General features: G+C 38.4%; 1 protein-coding gene across 2 annotated transcripts; it reads right to left on the minus strand.

Moving 5' to 3' along the window:
• Positions 1–272: 272 nt before the first annotated feature.
• Positions 273–25,385, minus strand: CYLD (CYLD lysine 63 deubiquitinase). 2 transcript variants are annotated; one of them, XM_084294696.1, is made up of 18 exons: positions 25,314–25,385; positions 21,152–21,807; positions 19,870–20,172; positions 18,918–19,023; positions 17,771–17,869; positions 16,953–17,069; positions 15,210–15,362; positions 14,983–15,083; positions 13,221–13,386; positions 12,295–12,436; positions 11,575–11,697; positions 10,254–10,345; positions 9,133–9,199; positions 8,135–8,267; positions 7,411–7,519; positions 6,580–6,698; positions 5,709–5,925; positions 273–3,971 (listed from the first exon to the last, which is right to left on the minus strand). In XM_084294696.1, the coding sequence occupies exons 2-18, from the start codon at positions 21,656–21,658 to the stop codon at positions 3,787–3,789; spliced, it is 2,739 nt and encodes a 912-aa protein (XP_084150822.1). In that variant the 5' UTR covers positions 21,659–21,807; positions 25,314–25,385; the 3' UTR covers positions 273–3,786. The 2 variants fall into 2 exon arrangements, with proteins under 2 accessions (XP_084150822.1, XP_084150821.1); XM_084294695.1 differs by having other exon boundaries at positions 14,983–15,362.
• Between the last annotated feature and the right edge of the window lie 1,185 nt (positions 25,386–26,570).

The raw sequence follows: 26,570 nt of genomic DNA on the forward strand, positions 1-26,570 counted from the left end.
CAGTACTACATTTTCAAGAGCACAGAGTCAGTATCACAGCTATTAGAAAAACCTATACTGAACAGGTTCTTTTGTAATTTTTTTCCTCCAGTTACCTCCCACAGCAAAAGATACCAACATTCTGATGTTGCCTACGGTGCTTTGGTTTTGATGGTGACTTTTTTGTTTGCTTTCGTTTTACAGCAATGTGTAAGGTATCACCTTAGGTAATACCTTTTCTTTCTATCGCATAGGTTCAAAATAAGCATTAAGTACTGCAGCGATTTGTTCAATTTTCCACTGATGTGAATCCATTTAAAAAAAAAAAAAAAAAAAAAAAAAAAGCAGATTAGAGGCTGAGAGTTGTCCAGGAGTGCATTTTTTTTCTCCCCAGGTAAGAAAAGATGCTTAATTTTTTTACATGCTGTTAGGAGCCACAGTTTGTATGCATTTTCCTATGTGTAAGACCATTGTCAGTAATACTCAAGAGGCAAACCCATGAAGCAATCATCTAACTGCTGTCAATTTATGGGTACATCCACTGTATTAAAAAAAAAAAATGCATTAAATATGTAAAAGGTGCGTGCTTAGTCACTGGAACCTTTGGGCATTACATTTACCAGCAGTGGATGCATTAAAATACAGGCTTTCTTCAAACTACCTTATTCAATTCACCATCAATATATGCTGAAGGCTAAAAACAGTTTATTACCCTATTGTATGACTTATAAAATATGTTTCCTTTCACAGTGAGTTTTTTTCTCCTGCATAATCCTTTTCTGAGAAAGAAAACCAAAATTAGAGTTAGTTTACATTTTCATTACATTAGTTTCCATTTCATTTACATTGCCAGATTACCTCCAATCCAATGCAATACTTAAAAGTATTAAAGTAATACTTAAAAGATTTTTACATTAAAAGGAAAAAGATTTACTTATCAAAAACCATTTTTATTTAATTCCATAGAAGACATCCCTGCCCTCTTAGCTAATGAGCAATAAACTAACCATGTAGTCACACAGCATTTGCAAAACTAGTTGCGGTTTTGCAAAATAAAGTCGTACAAAATGCAGGCTGTAAAACATCATCTGCATTTCAAAACACAGTATTTGTCACCAAGAAGCATGCACAGTAATGCATTTAAACTGTTTTTCATGTGTTCTGCACATACCCCAGTAAAAGTTCACACTTCTACATTTCCAGTCTAAGACCAAAAGTTTAGAGTCAAGAAGCCAAGAGATTCATGTACACATATCTATTTTAATATGTTTCTGCTAATAAAATATGCATTCTGAAAAAAAAAAAAAAAAAAAAAAAAAGAGGATCATTGGATAGTTGCATTTGTGAAAAACAGTTGATTATACTTTGCTACTGGATTATTCATCTAGAAAAATTTAACATGGTTGCCAGGCCCAAGTCTCCCCTCCAGCCACAGCTGTTCCAAGGGTCTCTGAATTACAGCAGGAGGAGGTAAGATTTACCAACAACTTTAGTAGCTTTCAGTACAGATGAAGGCAGGGAGATGGAGGCAGGAGAAGCAGCAGAAGGCTGATGTTATGCCATATGACATGTAATGCATAGGGAAAAGTGGAAAGTAAATCTAGGGAGAAGAAATCCAGACATTCAGACTAGTCGCATTTTTACATGGGCTTGTGCTTGTCCATCTGTAAAGCCTTTATGTTTGCTTCTTGTATGGAAGTACCTTAAAGTACTACTTGCAAGTACTTTCAGGTTCAGTCACAAAGGGGCATGATCTTGCATATCTTCAATACGTAGCCAAAAGGAAGGATGATCACACCTCGTGCTTGTGTTACATTAATAAATAGAACGTTAAAAAGACCACGCAGCTTGTATTTCCCTTGCAATGCTTCTGTGGCATCTTTGTCAAGACATGTAAGTGCATGCAGCTGCTCTTCCACAGCAGGCTAGTACACAGCCTAAGAGCCCAGGGACGATAATCCCTTTTAGTGACAGCTGTTTACTTACAAAATCCATCACCTAAAGATTTACTGGAATTTTTCAGGAGAGAAATAGTTCAAGAGCTCAAAGTACTACTGACACTAGAGAATCTGAGTTTTTCCAAAGAGCACAGACTAGGTAAGTAAGGCAAGGGATGGTGGAATCCAGACGATTAGAGGCAAAAGCAGCAGTGACACTTAAAGAACTTTCTTTGCTCTTCACAGTGAAAAGTTAAAACACACTTCAGCAGCAGCCAATGGAACAGATCAACTCTCTCAACATACCCACATTTCTTACAGCTGACAGCTAGATACTTCAAGAGTAATTTTCATATCTTGCTCTAGTACAACACTGGTAGAGCGTGTGCCAAATACACATTTTAGGTGTTTTTTTCCCCCCCTCTCAAGAAGCACACAGTAACACTTTCTACAATATAGGATCACTCTCCCTTGTGCTTCACTGTTGTAAAGACAGGACTTACGACTTTTCCTCTTATATTTTGACCTTTCCTTCTACAAACTCAATCCCACATAAGATGCTTTGTATGGAAAGCTTCCTAAAAGTTGAAAATGTACAGCACTCTATATGCAATTTATCATGTTTGTACAGCCACATTTTACTGTGTGTATATATATACGATGTGTTTGCTAGTCAGAATAGACAGCAGTAGCTAAAAAAAAAAAAAAAAAAAAAGCAGCTAAAACAACAGTATTTCATTACAAACAAGAACCAATAAACTTGGTTCTAACCAATAATATTTTACACCAATACAGGTTTTGCAGCTTTGTTAGCTTTCATTAGGTACTTGGTATACAGTAAAACACTTATCTACTTTCATTTCTGGTTTCATCTTTCCAGAGATTTTTAATATTCCTTAATAACCCTGAAATGAAGAGTCAGATGTGTAACATATTCCTAGGTAGTAGCTTAATGTACTGTATAAAAGTCAGTGTTGTTTCACCAAGAACCAGAGTCCACTTCTGTAACATTCCCTGAGGCAATTCTCCATTTTATTGTTTTGTCCTCCAACCATTTGTACACAGTTGATGTTGTTCCAGTCTGCTTCCTTTAAAAATACACAGTTAGGAAAAGTTGTTACCCTGCATTGCTAGTTGTGTTTCAGCAATTACACTTCCCCTCAAAACCCTCTTCTTCTCTTTCTCCTCTTTCTTTCTCCAAAAATCCCAACTTATCAACCAGCAAATCAGTGTGCTTGATTTTCACAAGACAGGAATTCAGATATTTAAATGGATGTGAATTTTTCAGAGATGTAAATGCATGAACTGAAGAGAATGCAGTAATGAACAGCTAACAGGACAGAATTAGTTGCAATGAACAGCTTAAAATTTGTGTTCTTAAAACTCAAAGAGAGAATCTATGGTGCTGAAAGGGTGAGGAGCAGTGCTGGGGAGGGTGGGAGAGGAGAAAGAAATATGAGACTCATCATCCTTGGTCCATAGAAATACACTGCGCAATAGCACTGCATCTTTACATTCTCAATGGACTAAGGAGGCTTCTCCTGATAAAACTCCACTTTAAAGATTTTTTAAGAGTCTGTTATATTATCAATGCACTTAAAGCTTTAAGTTTTAGTAACTTCATTTAGACTTTGTTTATAAAACAAACACACACAAGCACACTTCCTAGAGTGCAAAATGCTTAGATACTTCAATTACAGAACTCCACATGTAGTTTTTGGAACAGTAATCCTTTTGTTCTCAGAGTCCACTTCTTCCTTGTCATCGCATCCATTGCCAGCAACGGTTGCATTAAAACTAACCAAAAAATGCAGCAAATGCAACAGTAGAAATCTCTTTACTGTTTCTTCAGTTTTCCAGAGGACATTGTTCATTTGTATAAACTCATCGTTGGACTTTGATACATGCACATGTAAGCATCACAAAGCAGTCTTCGTGCACAACCTTGAATTTTTCTGGAATCCAGTGAGTGTAGTTCTTCTAGAGACATCTTCAGGTATTCACCAACTTCTGGACATGGGGTAACTTGTGGAATGTTAAAGCCATTCTGACCTCCTATTACGTACAAGTAAAGAAAGAAACAGATTAGGATACCATCTACATCTATTAGGATAGATATTTATTCTGTATAATTTACTATAATTACGAAAGCATCAACTATTCTTGGAAAGGCCTTCTAAAGAAGGCAAATGTTTCATTCTGGACTACCTCAGGGTACACACACAAAAAGCATAAGTGTCCAAGAAAATTATGATTGTTACCAGAATATCTGTAGTGTCCAAAAAATCTCAACTCAACCAACTGACATTAAATTTAGTCTTTAAAGCATTACTGCATAATTCCTTCTGCACAAGGACTTCAGAGCATCATGAAAAAGTAACATCAAGCACAAGTATTTGCTTTTCTAACAGAGCATCTTTTATATATTTGAAATACTCATCTGTGTAAGGAAAAAATGGCAAGGTATTTATCTTCTTACTCAGAAGATTTGCTTCCCAAGTTTGATTGCTCTATCACTAAAGAAACAAAAACCCACACAACCACCACACATGAACCCCACCAGAAAGAGCACTCTGGATATTCATTAATGCTAAAAGTTGTGTACAACCTCGCAAGAGTGACTTGCATATAAAATCCATCTCACGTGCTACTGAATTTGTTAATAAAATGACACCTAATAACAGCTGATGAATTTGTAAGCCATGAGTGTCTGTACCTGATTTATATAACTAAGGCCAAGTTTGCTCATGGCCATTTTCAATGCAAAAACCAGTAAACTGAACCATAACTACAGACATCCATGACACTGTTCGCCAGGAGACACTTTAGTTTATAATACCAGCTGAAGAAAAATATTTGTGATACAACAAAACAACTAAGATCAGCAGCATCTCACATGAACTACATTTCCTGAAATACAATGTTTCTAACAGACTTAAGTCATACACATTTTGAACACTTCAAAACAAAGCTAGATTGCCTTGCAGGTGTTAAGAAAGAGCCCTTAAGCCTTGTAGCAGTTTCTCATTTTCAGCACGAAGCATGATTCTTCTCCCCGCTCCAAAAAAAAAAAAAAAAATATATCACACAATAACATATAGGGACTCAGGACCTCTGCAGGCACAGAACTGATAGAAAGAGTCCAACACTGTACCTATTACTTTTTTTTGCAGACATCAGAACTAAACACAGTCCTTTATTTAAACACTACTTAATGTAGCAGTATCTAAGAGAACACCTGATTAATGACACTTGCATTATTATAAGGTAAGTTTTTCACTGATTCTAAAGAGATTCAGAGCAGTGGCATAGATTTCACAACGTTATTTCTGTTATCCCAAAGAAAATTATACTAACTCATTTAAGCAAAACCAGTAAAAGTAATATTTGAAATACTACCTGAAAATCGTGTACATCCACGTAAAAGTAAATTGAACGAACACATTCCTGCAGCTCAGTATTTTAAAGATGTTCCCTCTGCCAAACTTGCAAAATATAGAAAAAGCCATGAAGAGCCTTGCTGGAAAGCTTCTGCTTTGTACCATCTTTTGTACCATCTACTTACTACTAAAGCATCCATTTAGGTGAAATTCAGACCGTACACATTCAGCCTACTATGAAATCAGCGTGCTGAGGAAAAGCTGAGTCAAAATTAATGTCTCAGCATTAATACCTCAAATTAGATGATATTGGTATCCACAGATGTAATGAAATAATGAAATTGGCACTACAATTTAGAACAATAATACAAGTTAAAAAAAAACGAATAAGAATAAATTGAAGATGATGTACCATCGCGATCTGCCATGCTGTCAAAGAAAAGCCAGGCGGAGTCATCCCTCCCATACTTAACAAAAGCTACATAGTGGCTCGTTTCTATGCAGAGAACAGCAAACAACTCCATCTTCTGGTATGGGATGCAGCCATGTCGCCAGTCCCAGTCTGGCAGGTCTTTAGGGAGTGACAACGGATTGAATTTATGGCTCTGTCTCTTGGGATGAAGATGAACCTACAATTGAAGTAATATTTCAGAAGAGAAAAAACACAAGATTGTTTGTTTCTGTGGCAGACTAAGCTAAAAAGAACAATACTGCTGAACTGAAGATTAATGGCATCAGAGAAGGAACTGCAATAAAAGTAGCACAGTAAACATTTCTTCTCTTTTTTTTTTTTCCCCCAACAGTTAGTTCAATACTACCCAGAAAAGTCAAATCTAAGGATAGAAGGGGGGGGCAGGTTTAACACAATAATTTCTACTAGACTCAGAATTGAAAACAAGCTGTGACTCTGACAGCTTTTTGCAAGTTACCAAACAGCTGTAAGCATTAAACGGTTCTGTGTCATGAACTTATCAATTCAAACAAGGTAGATGGTATATAAAATGATGATTTAAAGCAAGCCACATGAGAACAGATTCCAAGCTGCCTGCAATTACTACTTTTCCAATGCATTCAGTAGCAGACTTAGTATTTGCCACATTTTTATTACAAAATACTTGATAAATATGTTTCAGGGTCAAATGGAGTTCCCAATTTGCCACTGAAGGCTACGCTACCTGGCACAGCAGTTATACTACTGTTGATGAGAAAGGTTCACCACACTCTTATTATTGCAGCTAATACTATTTGGAGTAAACACATGAAGAAAAGACAAGACAGCTTACTTGTGTATTGCAGGTTTTGCAGAACTGCTTGATTTTCCCAGCAGAAATATCAGTATCTTCATAACATTCTCTGCACTCATACATAGCAAGCCCTCCACATATACGGCATTGCCTGGGAGCTGCATTTTTAAACAAGACATTAGTCTCTCACTTGGGGGGGGGGCTTTTTTAGTTTTCTAAGATGACAGGTATGGAAAGGAAGAAAGCTTATTACTTTACATGGAGAAAAAGTATATTTAAAAAGCTTAAACCATACTGATAATTAAAGCAAAAACATACTACTGTATGTAATTTCTTCCCTTTGATATAATGTGGAAGAAGAGAAAAAGGTTTGAAGAATGGTAAGTTGCAAACAGAGGATGATAAAATTTAAGATCTACCAACTGGATGAAAAGTAAAAACAGGTTTTTAAAGATAAAAGCATTATATTGGTCTTAGCCTCTGCGTCTGTCAGCATCAGCAAAGAAATATGTAACATAAGCTGATGGCCATGACAATGAAAGAAAAGGTAATGACAGTTTCAGAACAGAGATTAAAAGAAGAATTAATACAACTGTTAAATTTGATTAGAATATTTAGAACTAGATGTCATCCACCAAGTTTATCATTGCATTACCTAATGGGAAGACAAGTATAAATTTAGGACTGCCTAACTGAAAAATCGGGGGACTTAAGGCTGAACATGCACCATCACTGACATGCTACAGGTTTACACGCTACTCAGTTCTGAACATGCACACATGTTGAAAACTGCCCAATATACTTACTTTCATTGTGTTAGCCACTTTCAAAACTCACTTTTCATTATACAACACAATAGTATATACTTACTGTCTTCAAGTAAGTCTGTTATATTTAACTCCAAGGATGGAAAAATTTTGTTGAACATTTTGAAGTCTTTTCCAAATCGAGGCATCTGAATAATCAGGCAAGAGGGTGCCTAGGTAAAATGACAAAACAATGCAATGAGTTTCAAATAGGTAACAATCTACATTTAAAGAGATATTTCTAGTACTATGAACATATTCATGTTATTTACACTTGCAGCCCATTGTCTTCAAAATTAACAAGAGTAAAGCAAAACAAAATTAAAACCAAAAAAACTACAGCTACAAAACAGGCATCTAGCGTCTAAGTCATTGTCAAATGTCTTAAGTTCCAGTTCTGCTCAAGCACGGTATTAAATACTGTACTTCCTCCCCTTGCAAAAGTAAAGGGAAAACATGACTTTTAAGAAGTCTTCCCTCCGTAAAGCTTTTCAGAAACACAGGAATCTCAAAATATTAGTTCTTAAGACAAGTTACTGGCAGTAATCAAAAAGCTCTCTTCTAGTAATTCTTTACCTAAATTACTTTGGTCTGTTTAGCCAAAGAATATACATTATTAAGTCAACCATAAAATATTTTTGTAACATAGGCAACCTGTATCACTGACCTAGTTCTCCCAACTCCAGCATGTTGGCATTTTCTTTTCAAACCAAATCCCGCTTTTGTCCTATTGCTGAATGGGTAAATATTTAGGTATCATTTCTAACAAAGCAACCATTGTCACCAACCTCTGCAAACTTCAAGTTGCTGTTGATGAATGACCACTCCAGTAACTGCTGAATTGTTGGGACTCCCACTTTTTCATTTTTGTCCATAAAAATTTGATAGAAATAACAGTCTTGTACTTTCTGACCTGCTGATCTAAAAACAGATAACAGGAGAGAAAAAAAAATCAGATCTACTGTAACAGCAGCTGTATTTTCCTAAGAACATATTAACTTCTAAAAAAATATTATATCCAACATTCTACTTTGAAATATGTTGTGCTTTAAAAAAAAACATCAGCAACAAAAGGCATTAAACAATAGGCAATCAAGTATTATATGTGGACTGATTGTAGAAAGACTTATTTAGGAAACAAAAGCAGTATGCTTTAAAAGCATATGCCTACTAACTCAACTACTAACTCAAAAATACTTCCTAAGCATGTACAGTACATGTACAGAAAACTCCAACACACTAAAGCAGCTTTCATTGGAGAGACAAATAAAGAGTTTCAGTAATAAAGCATCAAAAGGAACAAGAGTAATTCTCTTCTGTGCCTTCACAATATTCCCAAAAAGAAGTTAAAAAAAAATTGACTGGGTTTAACGAAGTATTTCACTTTAATCAAGGAGACATTTACACTGCTTAACTATATCCATCTACAGTAGAAATTTCAGAAATGGCTAGTGTTGTTAGACTTCCTACGCAGCCAACAACTCTTCAAAAGGGTAATCCAAACTTGGGGGACTGCCCAGTTCTTAGTTACAACTCCCGTGGCTCCCCACGGAGACATCCTTAGGACAGGGAATCTTCGTCCAGTTCTCATGAGACTGTTTGTTGAGTTTTTAAAACAAAAGATGAATACGGAAAAATACACTGTTGGGTTTGTGAATATAACTTCATTACATTTAATTTTATTAGCAGTAATAAACACGAGTCAAAAGTGTCTTAAAAGTTGACTCAGTGTGAAAAGCAACAGACTCTACAGATAGACAAGTTCAACATAGAAAAAGAGATTCACCTTATTTTCAACAGTGGCTCAACTCTTAGAATATGGTGAAATAAAATATTCAAAAATTCTTCTGGATCTAGGAAGAAAATGAAGTGTTGTTACTATGTAAAAACAGGTACAGTATTCAAGACTGATGTGAAAGTTTCAAAATTATAACGTTTTGCTTTTTTTGTTTTGTTTTGTTTTTTTACACAGTAAGATTATGACAAGCTATGAACATTTTATGACACAAACCTCTATTTACATTTTTGGTGTCAAATGGCCCTAATAAAAGACAGGCTCAACAGGGCAACAAGGCTTTCCAGTACAGACTGAAGACACTCTGTATTTCAGAAGAATCACTTGGCACCACATTTTTTTCCCCAGGAGAAATAAAAGCTTTCAAAATACAACAGCGAAAGCACATAGGAAAGGGGAGGCGGAGTGACAGTAACACCCGTATGAAAACACACAGCAGTACAAAGTTCATCTAACCTAAGGACTGAGTTCTCTAATCAAGAATGCAGCCATTACAAACTTCCCAGAGGTCTATGCTCCCCTGACAAACAGTTTTCCTCTTCCTGCCACCAACTGCAATAAATACTGATTTTCAACACTTAGCATTTTCAAAGAACTTAATGTTTCTTCAGGTAAAACCACACCAGCCACATAATAAAGCATTCATCACAATATGCAGCAGAAGATCAAAAGATTAAAACATGTTTTATAATATAACATGTATTTTATTTCTTGAAATAATACATAATCACTATGATGATGAAATGTTGCGATGGAAAGACCAAAGGGAGCAAAGTGACATTTTGAAAGAGGACAGACCACAACCTTATCACAGTCTCACTTCTGAGATCTCCCCTAACTACTAGAAGGGAGTTCTCTCTTCACATAGACATGGGCACAGGAAAGCAACAGCAAAGAAAAAAGATCCAGTCAGAGAAAGACGGGGGATTCCTTACGGACCCAAGGAGGTAGAAAAGCGCCTTTCTACCACCCAATGGTCACTCAAATCTCTGGTACATATACTGCTGCTACAGAAAGATGTGCGTTTTACTTCGGTACACTAATATAGGCTTTTAAGTTCCTTTGTAGTACTATTCTTCCAAATGTTAAAGAAAGGAATACCTCCCAGTTACCTTTTTCCTCTGATGTGAATCCTGATGCAGCTTCAACTTTTTCAAGTATTTTCCTCAGTTTCATTATTTTTGTAGCACATACATATCCATATCTAAGATAAATGGGTTAATGAACTATTAGCTACTTTGCAATCAAGTCAGAGGAGCAGAAAACACAAACGTTGAAACAGAGGCTCACTTTTTATTACTGTGTACAGTATTTCTTCAAAGCTGTGTATTGACTCCTCATACTCATATGACTCCCAGTTTTCTAAATGCACTATAAATGCAGTGCTGTGCTCAATGTTCTTGCAAAACATTAAGAACTTTTTTTAAACATTAACTTACCAAAAGCATAACTGTTTCTGATTAGTCAAGTAACTACTTTTGATTTGTTTTCACACCGATTTGCACCACTTAATGCATCATTTTCAGAATGTCATGCAACTGTGGAAGTCATTAATAAAAAAAAAAAATCAGTATTTGAGAAAGATAGAGAACTGTATCCTTGACCCAAGAAGTTGGTGTTTTGAGCATTCCATCTTTTCCTCTATATCTTTACAGTGTACAGAGAATGTTTTAAGCCTGGCAGAAAGGCAAGAGGAGTAACACTGTCCTCTCGGCCACTTAAGATTTCTGCTACTGTGTATGCTATTGTTCCTACCAGAGAACCCTTGAATAAACCACCCAGAGTGCACACACACTTATATAAGGAAGGGTTCAGAACCTGTCATCTTATTCTGTAAATGTGAGGAAAACTTCCTAATGAGTTGTTCAGAGGCAGCCCACAGAATTTCAGAACTGTTATTTGCAGGTTTAACAAAATTAGGATGAAGCCAAATAATTTATGATAATTTTTGCCATTTCCACTTTGCTCATTGTACCCAAGAAATTACAAAGTTCTATGAGTGTTTTGGCCACTTGCAGACCACACGAAAGAATCAATGTAACATTAAAAGCCCCTCAGAGTCTATGAAATTGTGTAACTCCGTAAGATAACCCAAATAGTTTTCGTATCAAGAACTGAAACATTAACGACAGAAGTTACATCAATTCACAATATCCACATTTCTCAATGCTTTTGTACTCATCTCCATATAAGTTTTACAGTAGCTTCATGCTGATTCTAATTCCAGAGACAACAAATACAAGCATTTTATAACTAAACTATGAATAACTATTTCATCGATGAAATTTACAATGAAAAACAAGTAGAAATATTTTAAAAAGATCAAACTGGCAGCAGCTAGAAACTTTTCAGATTTGTAACAGGAATACACAGACAGTAGGATTTATTATAAAGTTTATATTAAACCAGAGACTAGTTTGTGTCTTTACTTACATTCTAAGAGGATTCACGATCTCTGTCCGCAACAGCTCTTGAGTCTCACTGTAATACTCTACATCATTCTTTTCTTTAGGTCTCAGTAACACAGTGTCCAAAACAGAGCTAAAAGAAAACAGGCTACAAAGGAGATAAAAGAAAAAAAAAACAAAGGTTGTTTTGATTCTGGAGGAGAAAACCATTCAGATGCCTCAGCAACATAAAACAAGCCAAGCAAAGCCATAGGAAGAATTCAAGAACTACACAAGTTCAAAATCAGATAATTACAGACACAACACAACACAGCCATACTGAAGAGTAAAAGGTCTGCTCTAAACCAGTATCCTCACTCCAGCAGAATACAAAACCAGTTGCCAAGACAGAATTCTGCAAACAAGTTAAGAGATTGTTCCCCCATACTCTACCATGCCCCAAGTACTCTTTCATCCTTCAACAGTCCACAGACTTCAGTCAGGAAGAGTATAGATATCTAAGGCCAGTGCAATTTGGACATAGGGAAGACGGATTAGTATTTCAAGTTAAGCAGCAAATCCTGCAGAACTTGATCAAATTTAAAGAACACAGTAATGTGTCAGACTGCACTGCATGACTTTGTAAGCTTGTTATTTACACAGTAATAAAAAAACAGACAATCACTGCAACAAAGATTGCATGTTCTGCATTTCTAGCATATGTCCCATAAGCCTTGGGATGCCATGATACAAATTATGAACTTACCAGAATAAGGTGGAGTCTAAGTAACAGGAGTTGTAATGACCCTGGATACCTTTCTTCTTTCCAATCATTGTCTCTAAACCTTCTTTTTCCATTTTTGGAGGAGTGTTTTCTTCTACCACTTCACTTAAGTAACCTCCAAAGGCTGAAATTTTTTTCAAAAGACACTTTAAAGCCTCCAATTTTATCCCTCTTCAGATTTTCCTATCAATGTTTTATAGCTAAGCTACTGCCTTAGTGTAAGCTTTCCTTTTCTGGACTAGAATAGCATTTTATTATAACTGAGATTGAATCTCATCCACAAAGTGAACGAGGCCTTGCATTCCACACAAAACGCATGCCAGAGCGCTTCAGAAAGCCTACAGCACTCAATTAATTTTATCCTGTAGGAATGAAGTTCTCTTCTCAGTTTAAATGCCCTGTTCACACCATCTTACAAATATCAAGACACCCATCCTTTGTGGTTGTTGCAGGCACAATGACATGGACCCAAGAAAGCTAAGATATCTAAAGACAATTATTTTTTTCCAACTACAGATTTTCACCATAAAAGCACGCTTTCACGTAGTGTTTAGAAAAAGAAATAATTTGACAAAGATAACTTAGTTCTGCTATTGCAATCTCATACTGCTGGGATTGCAGGTATCTTTTTCAGCAAGACTACTTTACAATTTCTAAAGTAAAGAAAACATATAGCACAACAAGAAATCCTTAAGTTTTATGGCATTTCCTTACATAAATGAAGATTGTCTTGTTTTAAGAGTAAGCAAGTCAGAGAACTTATGTTTTGTACAGATTCATGATTCTCCTTTAAGTAATACCTGTACAGATTTCCCAGTGTTCAGTACACAGTACATACTGCAGGAATAAACAAAACCAAAACCCATGTCAGTTCCCAGCTGATAATTTAATAAGCAGAAGCTTGGTACCTAGAGAGTTGCAGCGCTCAATCTGGTTGGAGACAGGCTGCAGTGATGCAAACCTGGAATCTGGCCTGCAGCTTTTGAGTTTCACAAAAAGAGCTTTCTTTGGAGCACAAGTGAAGTATCGAGTTCCTTTAAATGTTCCATCTGTACAACCTGCACATTCATCTTCCTGAAAATTAAATTGAGAATTCACTGTTTTCTCATATTTCTACAATTCTGTAATGAGAAAATACATATCCATAAATCACCCTCCATTAGGTCCTCTGAAGCTTAATATACAATGTTCCCACGTTTTGGTATACAAACAACAGCTGAGGCGTTCTTAAACTGTATCTGTTGAGAAAATTAAAAGCTACACTTTTTCTTCACACTTAACCTTTCACTCCATCAAAATTAAAATAAAAATTCCATCAAGAAAACTTGAAGGATGTGGAAGAAGATTGAGAATAAAACCTAGTCAACTTTAGGAATTCAGCTGAGCTAGCCACTTACCCCAGATTCCCTTAGTAGGTAGAACAGACACACATGGACTAGTGAGCATCTTTCAGTACTTAATTAAAATCACTAAGCACTGGGAAGCATGAATGCTTCCAGTGTGATTGTGGACTGCACAGGAAAACTACCTGCTTCAAAACACAGTGTGTATGTCAAGGAAAGACAACACAAGCTTTGTCTGAAGGATAAAAATCATCATCATTAGGTATCTCTGACAACATGATGAAGGTATATTACCTGCTTACCAACACCTGCTAGGTTCTAGTGCAGAAGCACACGGCAGACAGATCCACGACACCAGTTTAACACAAGCTATCCTAAGGTGCAGTCTAACCCTGTGGCTAACTAGAGCTTGAGCTCTGCCCAAAGAAGCGAAAAGCATCAGGATTTTTCCAGCAGCTGGAATGCCAGTCACAATCTCACCTACTCAGCTAAATGTTTTCCGTTTATGAAAAATTCAGATTTTTCTGAATAAACAAAAAGCAGTGTACAATTATAAAAAGTTATGCCAAAGTAAATAACTCCACGTCCCTAACAGTTTAGTGATGAGACTCAGTAGGTCAGGTTGTTGGTTGAACTTAATGACCTTGAAGGTCTATTCCAGCCTCGATGATTGATTCTGTGACTCTAATCACATACACGTTAATAACTGATAGCCATTTACCACCACAGCAGCAGCAACTAGAGAGTACCTGTCAGTACAGAACAGCAATTATGTTTGCAACAACTGTATGTTCATCAAGGGATGGTAGGAACATGAAGCACGTGGCTACCATAACAGAACATCACTACCATCAATTACCAAAATCAGTATTACAACTCTACTGATGGACACTGCCTGTTTGCTGGCGTGCATCATCTTCCCCTCTCTTAAGCCTAGGAGGTTTTAGGTAGATCTACGTTTCAAAGAGCCGTTAAATAGCTGTTCCCCATCTTCCCCCCCATCTCAGTAAGGTGAGCGAAGGACACTCCCTTTAAAGCACATAAGCGACCTACAAAGCAAACTAGTCACCTACAGTCCTTTTAATTCAATTACCCTTAGTAACACAAAGCCATCTTAAAGCCTATTAACAGAATAAGGCCTAGGGCAGCCACAGAAGTCAGAGCCCATCTAAGACTCCAGCTATGTTACAAGATCACATAGCAACCTATTTAGACAAATTCATCCAGACTGACTACTTCTGCAAAGTATACAAAGACCAAATCTAAAAACCAAAACTAGTAACAGGTAATTAATATTAAAACAAACTACAGTTTATCAGATATTTACCAGTTCCAGTCCAGCTAATACTTCGTTCACCCCAGGGGGCTGGCCAATCCAGCGGATTACTCCATAGAAAGGAGGATTTTCTTTAACTTCAGCCAAGGATCCTGCTTCAAGACCATGAGAGTTACCGATGGGGCCTGCTGTTGATGTACTCTCCTGGTTAGCTGTAGTATTTACATCACCAATGACAGACTGAACAGATAAAGACAGGGGACTGTGTCCAATAGTACCATTAGTACTTGATGCTTTTGTCAAGCTAAAGGGGAGGGAGTGGAATCTGTTTTCTGTAGACACGGAGTTTGTCAAAGGTGGCTGCAGTGGCGGTGAAGAATGCCCAAATCCAGAAGATGAATCAGTAAGTGATTTTGCAGGATCTTCAGCAACTGTTAAGAATCAAAAGCAAGACGTTAGCTCAGATTTTGCTTGGTTTGGTTAGAGGGGTGGAAAAAAAAAGAAGAGACTTCACTGTCAAACCATGCAACTACACTGGAGTTAATGAGTGTCCTGCATAGGAAGCATTAACAGCTGGGGATGTGCGGGAAGATGTTTGTCCCTTAGCAATGGAGACACAGAAGTGGCTGAGGAGACATCACCGTAGCCGTACCACTTTTACCACAACCAATGGAAACAAGTAGCAAAAAGAGACATTAGCTAGGAATTATAGGAAGGCTTAGACTGATTCCTCCTGACATCAATCCCAGGTTAGAACTGGTGTTTGAACACAAGTTAACAGCCACAAGGATTATTCCTGTAGTGGATAAAACTAGGAGGAATTCATCGTACGGCCAAGGAAAGAACTGGGATTACAGCTTGTACACAGATGAGTAACTGCTTGGAGGCATTATTTGTAACTGGGTAAGTGTTTATTCCCCTGGCTGCATCACAACATACTTTGGTTCTAGTACAGGGAATCTATCAGCATCCATAGAGAATAAAGGATTTAAATAAGTCATGACTAACATAGTGCTTGATTAATGAGATCACAACTAGATGTAGTAACACAAATGTTTTGCATCTTCTGTCATCTCTCTATGTGGTCTCTTGGTCTCTACTACAAAATTGGTATTTACAGAGCAAAAGCCTCCTCACTTCTTCTACCCACACAGCTTTATTAATAGAAGTTAACATCCAAAAAAAAAGTAGAAAGAAATTAATCCTTTACTTCTACACTCTTTTTAGATAGGGTACTTACCTTATTTAAAACATCACGTATAACTAATTTTTAAACATATTTCCATGCTTAAAATCTGTGAGGCAACCAAGAACAATTTTAACATTTTTGTCATGTTTCCCATAATACAGGGCCAACTACTGCTGTAAGAATCCACTATACATTAACATTATTAGTTTAGTATCTATGCCTTCAGCCAGCCACGCTTCAGGAAGAATTAGCCAAGAGAAGAAAAAATGCATTAAATCTGGATGCAAATCAAGATCCATTTATGCTCTGAATACACATACACAGACTTGGGAGAATTCAAACAGATTTACAAAAATAACTTAAAATACCCAAAATCTATATACACACACGCATGATTAGTCAAATTTTTCCTACTTCCATACTGATCAGTTAGCACGGCAGAATACTGCAGTTCCCTTAGATCTGTAACATTAAGAACAGAGGCAAAATAAAATTACTGTATGTACTTGGCTACTAGGAATATCTTCATGTCTTCCTTCCAAGCTGTGTGCCTCAGCTTTTATTTTACCTACGAGACATACACATTCCCACAGTGCTGCACATACATTTCCAAGATGTAACTTCCTACATGCAGAATAAAGAGGTCTTTCAATTAGGACCATATATTTTCATTGGGGTTCTGAGATACTTTAAGATATACCATATCTTCCTCTAAAGCAACATATTCCAACTGTTTTAAATTAAACTTACACTTGTTTTATTTAAAGTACATGCACTTTTTTTTTTTTAATAAAAAGATATGCCTACATGAAAGACTATTATCTCTCATTACCTTCATCAATATACCATGGGGGTTTTGGTTTTGTTTGAGGTTGAGAATCAACTGATGAGCCATTTAATGTGTAGAAGACTTCAGATCTGTTTCTACTTCCAGGTTCAGAGGTAGACCCTGGAAGAGAACGCATGCTGTACTGAAGAGATTCATCATCATTTACAGTTGGTTAGCTGTGCTCTCTTCTTATAGTAAGAATTTGTTACCATACTTTCAAGACAACAGAACTGCCTTTCCACAAAGGAGCAAACTCCTGCATCAAGGCTAACAGAGTTCTAAGCTTGCAATAAGTTAGTAGTTTATTCCATAACTAAATAATTTTCTGAGCTGAAATTCAAAGTCAGGAACCCGAAAAGAAGACAAAAAACGCCCCACAGGTGCTAACTTTTCATTACTATGAACTATAGAAAGAAATAAACTAAAACTGAACTAAAGAAAGCAGTTTGAGATAGTTTACAGTAAGCATTTTTTTCCTTTGTTTTTAAAGAAAAAAAAAAAAAACACTTTCAGAGAAGGAGAATGCAGCTAGCTCTGAACTGGACTAGCAGATAACGTACTTTTGAATTTCTGTTAAAGCTCAAACTGGCTTTTGTGAAAGCAATCTCAACTATTGCCTACATTTTAACAAAAACACTATTCAGAAAACAGTCTACCGTCTTTATTATGGAAAATAAGCACAAACATTCTGTGCTTTCATTATTTCAAAGAAGTTATTTGTATATAACTGCAATAATAAATGGCATCTTTTTCCCCAAAATATATCAATTCAAAATATTATTTAAAGAAAAAAAAAAAAAAAAAAGACTTCTCATACATACCTGTTGCCTTTGGCTTACTATGATTGAACAAGCTTTTGTCACCACCACCTCTTGAGGTATAGGCAAGCTTGGGAGGCCTCCTGTCCTGTGACACAGTCTCTAAGATGCAATATATGAACACGGTATTAGTTTTCCTTTTCTATACTTTCACTACATCACAGAAAAATTCAGCTTGAAACGTAAATGAAGCAAGGTCTGGCATCCTAAGTCTGAGTGGAGCAAAATCCTGTTTGGTAGGTAATAATTGTTTGTTTATATATTTTGCTTCTGTCACATCAACCATTACTTACTCTAAAGTCTACCTTTATTTCTTGAACATACCAGTCTGACTTCAGGTTCTTCAATGTGTATTTTATGCTTCCATTATGGATAACTAAAGCATGAAATCTCAACTTTTACCCCTCCTCTACCAATAGAACTACACCAAATGCTCTTTTCTCAAAAGTAGATAAATAACTAAAGAGTCCATGTGAGCTCTCCAGAGAAAAGAGGGCCCAAAAACATGCATCTCAATTAAACAAAGCAGTACATGAACTTAAGAAAAGTTGGCTGGATTGAAGAGAGAGGGGAAACAGTTACAGACTACACGCTGTACAAGACTGTGCTCTCATTAGCATCTGATTTCAGATAGAGCACTAATAAATAACGTGACATTTTGCATTCTTCAAAAAGGAACTACATGAAACTGTAGTGGTTACAAGTTAACACCATTCAGTGAATTACTGTGAATAGTGAATATTTGCACACAGTCTTACTTTGATTTTTTCTGAGAATTTTCAAGTGTTTACTCATGGAATGCATAAATAATGCTGTCCAACCAAAGGAAGAACAGCTTTCTGACCAAGGTATTTGAATTCCTTGATTAAGTTGAAAAACATTCCAAGAATAAGGTTTCTGCTGTAGCCACTCATATACCTGCATATCCGATTCATGAATACTATACAATGACATGAATACTTCTTAATATTCAAATGGTTTCCTGTAACCAAAAGGGGGAGGTAACTGAAAAGAAGTATAACACAGAAGGTGAAACTATTTCAAGAGACGTCAGGATACAATAATTCTGCAGCATTGTTTGAATCGTGTTACTGTGTCTAAGTTAAGATGTTATCTAAGTCTGCTTTCTGGTTAAGAAAGCATGGCATACCTGGTATAACATCATTGATATGCAAAAGGAGTGTACTTTCAACACTTGCAAAACTGCATAGCTGTATTCCATTGTATCTTCCATCCCAGTTTCCAATAGGATTATCCTAGAAATAGAAAAGCATGTTACATGTACCCCAAGAAAAGACTCATATCATAAAGAATACACAAATGTCTTTAGGAACATGCTTAATGTTAAAAAGGAAAACAAAAGATTTGACAGCAACTATTTTTTCTGTACAAACTTTTGTTTAGACCTGAGACATTAAAGACAGACACTTCTGTTTTTTGAAATATTTCCTACTTTAACAAGCATTCCTTCACTAAAATCCATTACTTATGCACAAGTTAAAGCAGTTTCAGTACCATTATCTAACAGCTACTATAATCAAGATTATGGAAGTACCTGAACTACAAAAACCCTTGAACTGCCAAAAAAGTTGGAAGTAGATCATTAAGAAATTCCAGTTTATAAAGTTTTATTCACCAACTTCATGTTTTCTTGAAACATCAACTTTTGTACTTAAAACTCAACATTTAAGATACATCACGAACTCAAACAAACCAAAGTTATATTAAAAAAAAAAAGAAAAAAAAAGAAAAAAGAAATCCGGACTTTTTCTTTTAAAGGCAGAGCAAAGCCAGTCTCACAAGACAAACATTCAGCTCTTGTTACTTGAAGACTGACATCCACCACTGCAAGTAGCTCAGTGGAGGCTCCTCAGAGTAACCACAGTATACAGTCTCCTAAATCATTCGCATCAAATAGGATCTAATTTACCTAATGCCAAAACAATTATTACCAAGTGGCATTTTGGACACAAGTGTTTATTTCTCATTTTAGGTCAGCCTCCACTGAAGCACCTTGTGGATAATGCTGCTTCTTCTATATTGCAGGTCATTTACTAGCTAACACACATGCAGAAGTAATTAAAGTCAGATTATTTTCTTACCATGTCCACTCCAACAACGTATCCTAAACTTTCGTTTCCTGGTAAGACATCACAGAATATAACTGTCCCATACTCTATACTCTCTCCTATCTTCAGAGAAACCCTGGAGTTGATCTCCAGAGGAGGAAGTTCTACCTGCATTGCATCAACTGGAGCTGCATAGTCACTTTCCAGTTCATTGTCATCGTCTTCCACCAGCTCCAGTTTGTCCAAAGCAACAAAAACCCCACAATCCTCATCACATCTGAAAAGCTGCTTGCCTTGGTACTGTCCATCAGTAAAGCCCTGGCCACGACCTTCTTCCTAAGTGTCAGAGGGGAAAGAAGAGCAGAAAAAAAGAGTAGTGTATTTTGTGCAGAATCAGGCTACTACAAAAACAGCAATATAATCCACTGCCCTGGAGAAATCACAGTATGAATCAGTCTGATGAACTACCATTACACTGGGAAAAAAAGGCAGAATTTGTGACAAATATACATACTATCTTATGGGAATAAGTGTTAAGATGTCATTAAATTAGAGAGAAGCTGCAGGCAGAAGAATCTTTACTCAAAGAAGCGTATTTTCTTCAGGTGCAGATTTTGCTTCCATCATCAAATTTTTGCCAGATCAAGGTAAGACTACTTCACAGTAGACATGAACACCAACCATTCCAAAATTTCACTTAGATGCCAAATAAAGAGAGCTGATTTTAACACGTGCTCAGGCCCAGATATCCCCTGAGGTTCTTACCAGGAATTGCAAACAATGTGGAAAAAATTTAACAACTTTGAAAAATATACTTCTAGCACAAGAGTAGCACTCTCCTCAATCTGACTGACCCTTCAAAAGCTCATGCTAGACATTATACTTGCAGAAATACCTCATTGGGAGCACAGAACAGCAATATTCTCCACCTTAGCTAGTTGCCATTTAAATTTTGGTGCTCTACATGAACAGCATCTCTAAGTTTATGGGCTGTATCTTGGCACTGCCAAGAAAAACTAAACAAGGAAAACTAAAGCACTCAACAGAAATCTGAGTCAGATGTTTGCCACGATACAGATTCAAGCAATTCTTTCTACATCGGAAGAGTCACACAGCCCCTGTATCTTCACTGGATGTGCAGAATACAAGGCTAAAGTGATAAGGCACCATCACAGATACTCAATATTTATGAGAAGACTGAAGATTGCACAATTTAACAATGCTTCTAGATTTTGTTATGACTGCTTCTTTAAAAAAATATATTCTATAAGATGAGTTGAAAATATATGATGCTTCCCCCCATCAAGAAACTTACCAGCAGCTCTACTCCAAAGTATATTCCTGTTAGAGACCTTTCTTGCAACAAGGGTCCTCTGAAGCGAACAACTCCAGGAAATTTATCATCTCCTGACCGAAGCTGTACTCTAACAGGTGAGCCAATATCTATTTGGATGCCTTTAGTTAACCTGGTTTTGCTTTTAAACAAGCTATATCTCTCCTCACAGTTAGTAATTGCCAAAAGCAACTCAGCTAGCTTTTCATTTATTTCGATAACATCCTTCTCATCCACAAACAGGATCGCATGAGGCTGTTCCAAAATCTTTAATCCGATCTGTAATTTCTTGCCTTTACAAGGAATATTTCTGGAGTGTCCCACGGAAGAACGGTCTTGAAAAAACTGCCCAATGCTACCTTTGGGCACTTTCAAGAGCTTTTGAGTCTGCTTGTCTATGACACTGCATTCTTGGAGAAGCAAGTAAAAGATGCGCTCTTCCCAATATGATGAACTTGCTTTTTCTTGACTCCATAAGCCTGAATTCATTGTGATTAAACTTCAGAGGCTGAGCAGAAGCTTTCAGGAAAAAGAAAATAAGATGTTGAGATATAAATATACACACTGATCTTCACTACTGGGAGGTCCACGATTTAGTAGTATTCATTCTGTAAAGAACCAGATCCAGAGCGGAAGACCTAGGACAAATAAAAAAAAAAGTAAATTTAAGTTGGGGAACTGCAGCTAGCCTGAAGAACAGAAAATCATTTAAATCTGTGACCACAACCACTCCTCCTACAGAGTAAAAATAGATCAGGAAAATCCAAGACAGTGAAAACAAGTCTCTAAACAGCCACAAGACTGCTGACCACACACACATTTCTGCTTGTTAATGCTGTGTATTTCCGTTCCTTCTCTGGTTCCCTGAAGCAATGGGCTATGGAAAAAGCGTACTGAAATGCAAGAAACACACAAGTGAAAGAAAAAGAAATTAGTTTCAGATGAACTGGAATAAATATCCTGCTCCAGCTCACAAGCAATATTTCACGGAAGCTTCCTGCTGTAAAGACCTTTTTTCGTGCTTAGTGACTACCTATTTCTGACAATGTACTACAGCTGTCATCTCATGTAACATTTTGATTTAGTGAAGCAGAAAATTGTGTGAATGTAACAGATGAACAGAAAATGGAAAATTTACCAGTTTGTTATAGCCATTTCTTTACATAATAGAAATGGGCAGTTCAGTAAGCAACAAACACCGTCTGAAAACCATGTTGTGTCAGCACTGCAGCGTTAGATCCTCAAGAAAAATCTGGAGGCTCTCCTTTTTATCATTTCAGAAAGGTAATTCACCTCAAGTAAGTGAGAAAAATATCAGTTAATAAAGTCCCCTAGAAGCCAATGCCTTAGTTAAATATCATCCTAGGCACTGTAGCTCACAATCAATAAACAAAAAATATCGAATACTTCACTGCTCAGGGCAGCAGATACATATGTGTACGTTTGTTACTTGCTATATACATCTATATATAGGTTCACAGTTAAGAGCATATTGGATATGTGAAAGAAAATCTGCAATATCATAACAGGATTTGTTCTTCCAGTGGAGAGCAAAAAGGATGCCATACAAATTAAGAATACGTTCTCACACAAATTCCCCTGCTGCTAATCTGTGATGTCACAGCTATCTTGCATGCAGTTAAAGGAGAAGCTCAGTGACTACTTATGTTCTTAACTTCAGTCAATAATATAACAAATGCTTTGTCCTTGCACCTCTTCTTGCTACCCACTTCCTCCATACCTTTACTCCAATAGCATTCAAGTACCACAAAATCTATTGCCACTTCCCTACTCAGCTTGATCCCAGCTTTAGAGGCTATCAGGAAGCAACCTAGTAGCACTGGAATTGTTTGCAATCTTTTTCAAAAGAAGCGTGCTTAAAACTGTTTCACCTGAAGAAAAATAACAGCACCCACCTACTTTTAAGTTTAAGCAAAGTAGCATCTTCCAGTCACTAGGAGCTCCCACATTTCTATGCTGACTTGTCAGCCCTCCTAGAAAGGCTCCTGTGCCACACAGCCATTCCACCTCTCAGCACAGTACATTTCATCGTCAATGGCAGTATCATACTGACACCACTACTGCAGCAGCCTGTAGAAATTGTGTTGTTTTTTAAAAAGTGTTTCCATTTTCAAAGCAATTCACAACTGAGGGACAGCACCCCACTGAAATAAAGCCTAGTAATGAAACAGACTCTCAATTTGTTTTCAAGTTTCAAAAATATTTTTCTTCCAGCTTTTATTTGATACACTCAAACATCAACAAAGAATAAAGCCCATTTAACAAAAAACGTCCAACATCAAACTGAAACAGTACTATTATAGTACTGTAACAGTACTATAACATAGTGCTATTAGTACTGTTAATAGTAATAGTACTATATTACTATTTTATATATTACTATATATATAATAATTATATATATTACTATAATACTGTAGTAATACATATATTACTATAATAATATTATATATATATATAGTACTAGAGTAGTGTATATATAAATATATACACTACTCTAGTACTATATACATAGTACTGTAATAGTACTATAGGACTATTATAGTACTGTTCCCTTATAGTACTATAAGGGAACTCATTAAGAATACAACAGGATCTGTTTGTTGTTTCCCCCCCCCCCCCCATAGGAAACACACCCAAATGACCATGGGTTTTTGTAAGTCTACTCAGATATCAAAACCAAGTTCTATCCAAGTTCTGCCAAGTTGCCACCTCCCTTTACTTCCACCAGACACAGAGGATACTATACATACGGTCCTATTCTTTATAGCTCCAATTTATGCTCTGAGCTTTCAAAGGCTGATGCACTGAACTCTCCTTTCTACCAGCCATTCCACACAGAACTGACACCCAAAACACTGCAAACAAGCGTCTCTGACGTTACAGGGATCACGGTCCCTTCCATTTCACTTTTAGAAACAATTTTAATATGAATAAGTACATATGAGACAACACATTAACAAAGGTCTGTTGAAGAGCTTAAAAAAAGAAATGAAGAATACATCAAGTAAAGCTTCGTTTGCAGCTACCCAAAAAAAAAGTTAATTCTACTCAGGTCCACTGCTGCAGTGTTACATAACCTTAACATGTTTAGGAATAGAGAATTCAGTGGGAAAACATGTTACCAGCTGCGATTGGATTACATAACGCTAACTTTACACTACATGTGGTCAGTCTTCCAAAGTCCCATCATCCCCAGAGACTGCATGAAGCTACTAAATCAAGTACCAGGAAGTTTTCCATTACGACAAGGTTCATTATCACTCTACAAAACACCTTCACAAACTTACTCACCACCTTCCCACGCCAAAGAAAATACACAGTTCTAAGAAGTTACCGCTTATAGAAGAAGGCGATAGATCAGCACTTAGCAGCAGAGCACAGCTCGCTGGAACGGATGTTAACTTCCAGCCATACACCAGAAGCTGGTACACAAAGCACTTCACGGTACCTGTTCCGGCTGTTTCCAAGGGAGCTGATTACGCTGCACACTCGCTGAACCCCAGTACCCAGGTCAGTACCCGGTCAGCCCAGCCCCCGCCACCAGCCCCGGGGGAATCCACTCAGACCCGGCCCAGCAACAAGCAGGGCCCAGGGCGCTCGGCGCACCCCAGACGGTGCCTGCCCAGCGGCAGGGCTGTGTGCGGGCTGGCCGCTCACGCGCTGCCACCGCCTCCTGCCCGCGTTACCTCCCCGCTCCGAAGGCTTTGGGAAGCCGCAGATCCGGCAGCCGTGACCGCAGCAACGCGCGCTCTGCGGAGAAGCGGCGCCGGGGGCAGGCCGCGCCAGGCTGCCCAACTTCGGGGCTCCCCTCACTTCCCTTCTCGCCCAGCCCTGCCGCCAGCCCTGCCGCCAGCGGGGCGCCTCAGCGCGCAGCCGGTGCCGCTCCCACACCCGAGCCCCCGGCGGGCGGTCCCCGGCAGCACCGCCCAGGCCCTGCCGCCGCCGCGCTGCCCGCTCGCCTCCCGAAACGACGCCGCAGAAGCTCCCCGCGGCCCCCCCGGGCGCCCAGGCCCCGCTTTGAGCGCTGCGGGCCGCGGCCCCGCCACCCCGACACCGCCCGGCGGGCCCCGAACCCGCGACCTCCGGCCCCGACCCCCGGCCTGAGAGCGCCGCCGCTCACCTGCCCCGGCCCCGCCTCACGGCCCCGCGCCCCCATCCCGGCCGCCGCCGCCACTGCTCTCGGCCGGTGAAACGCAGCCTGCTGCTCCCCGCCGGGCCCGCCCCCACCTGTCCCCGCAGCCAATCAGAGAGCGCGGTAGTCAGCGCTTCGGGGTGCTATTGGCCGAGAGCGCCGCCAGCTGACGGGGCGCTGCGGGGCTTTCCAGCCCATCCAGGTTGTGTGAGCGGCAGAGGGGCGGGGCGGGCGGGGAGGTCGGGAAGAGGCGGTTGGCGGAGCGTTCCCCACGGAGGGCGCCGATTGGCCGCCGGGAGGACGAGGGCGGGAGGGAGGAGTGATTGGGTGACGCAGCGCGCCGCTGCCCGCCCATTGGCTGCGCGGGCGGGCCGGGGCCGGGCGGGCGGAGGGACACGGCGTGGCCGGGCCTGCGGGATGCGGCTGGGGGGGGGGGGTGTCAGACACCACAGGGCGGTGTGGGGCTGGCTGAGGAAACCCCTCCAGTGTCAATGCGTTATGGAGCGAGAGCTCCCGCTAATCATTTATTTAGACGCGTAACAGTAGAATTCCCCTTTAAAGTAATACTTAATTTGCAAAGAATAAGTGGTGGTGGAAAAATACTAAGATTTACGCGTTATTTTCCTTCACTGTGCAGAAGGACAGTCAGTAAAACCGAGCTATGCTCTGATAATCCTCAGGGTGGCCATCTCTACACACCGGCTGCATTTTCCTCCATTTGTTGAGCCACCTTTTATACTACTACAAAATGCATCAGTATGTCTGCTCTAAGTCCTATTATCCCAAATTTTGTGATATTTACATTTTGGGTATAAATAAATTACATGAGGAACATGACTATAAGTATTAACTATACTATAATCACATACAATAAGAAAAGCTGACAGACATTATAAGAATAAAATATCAAAATATTAGATAGGAATAACTATATATGGTATGCCTAGTAACTCAACAACAAATATTTAAAAATATTTCTCTAGTCCAAGTAATTATGTACTTAACTCTCTTACTTCAGCAGGGAAAATGACCAACATACACCATTTAGAAAATCTGTCCCCTGCAGACAGAAGAGCACTTGTGAAATGTAACCCGTGTTAATATCCTATTGACCCATTGGGCTTGCAGTACAGCTCTGTCTCTCTGACAGACTGCAGATGAAAGACAGACTACGACTATTATTTACTCTAAAGCTCCTTTGCACTCCTTTAGAAGTAATAAAGGAGTTGTAAAGTGGTAACAGGG

This window comes from Netta rufina (assembly GCF_964035555.1).
Source record: "Netta rufina genome assembly, chromosome: 13".
Lineage (NCBI taxonomy): Eukaryota > Metazoa > Chordata > Aves > Anseriformes > Anatidae > Netta > Netta rufina.

What these genes read in the sequence shown, in the direction of transcription:
- CYLD (XM_084294695.1), bottom strand. Translation starts at nt 21,658, where the DNA reads ATGAATTCAGGCTTATGGAGTCAAGAAAAAGCAAGTTCATCATATTGG. An exon ending in TATTAGCTGGACTGGAACTG is followed by an intron (nt 13,387 to 14,982) that starts GTAAATATCTGA and finishes TTTAATTTTCAG; the next exon opens with GAAGATGAATGTGCAGGTTG. An exon ending in CAGCATGGCAGATCGCGATG is followed by an intron (nt 3,972 to 5,708) that starts GTACATCATCTT and finishes TGTACGTAATAG; the next exon opens with GAGGTCAGAATGGCTTTAAC.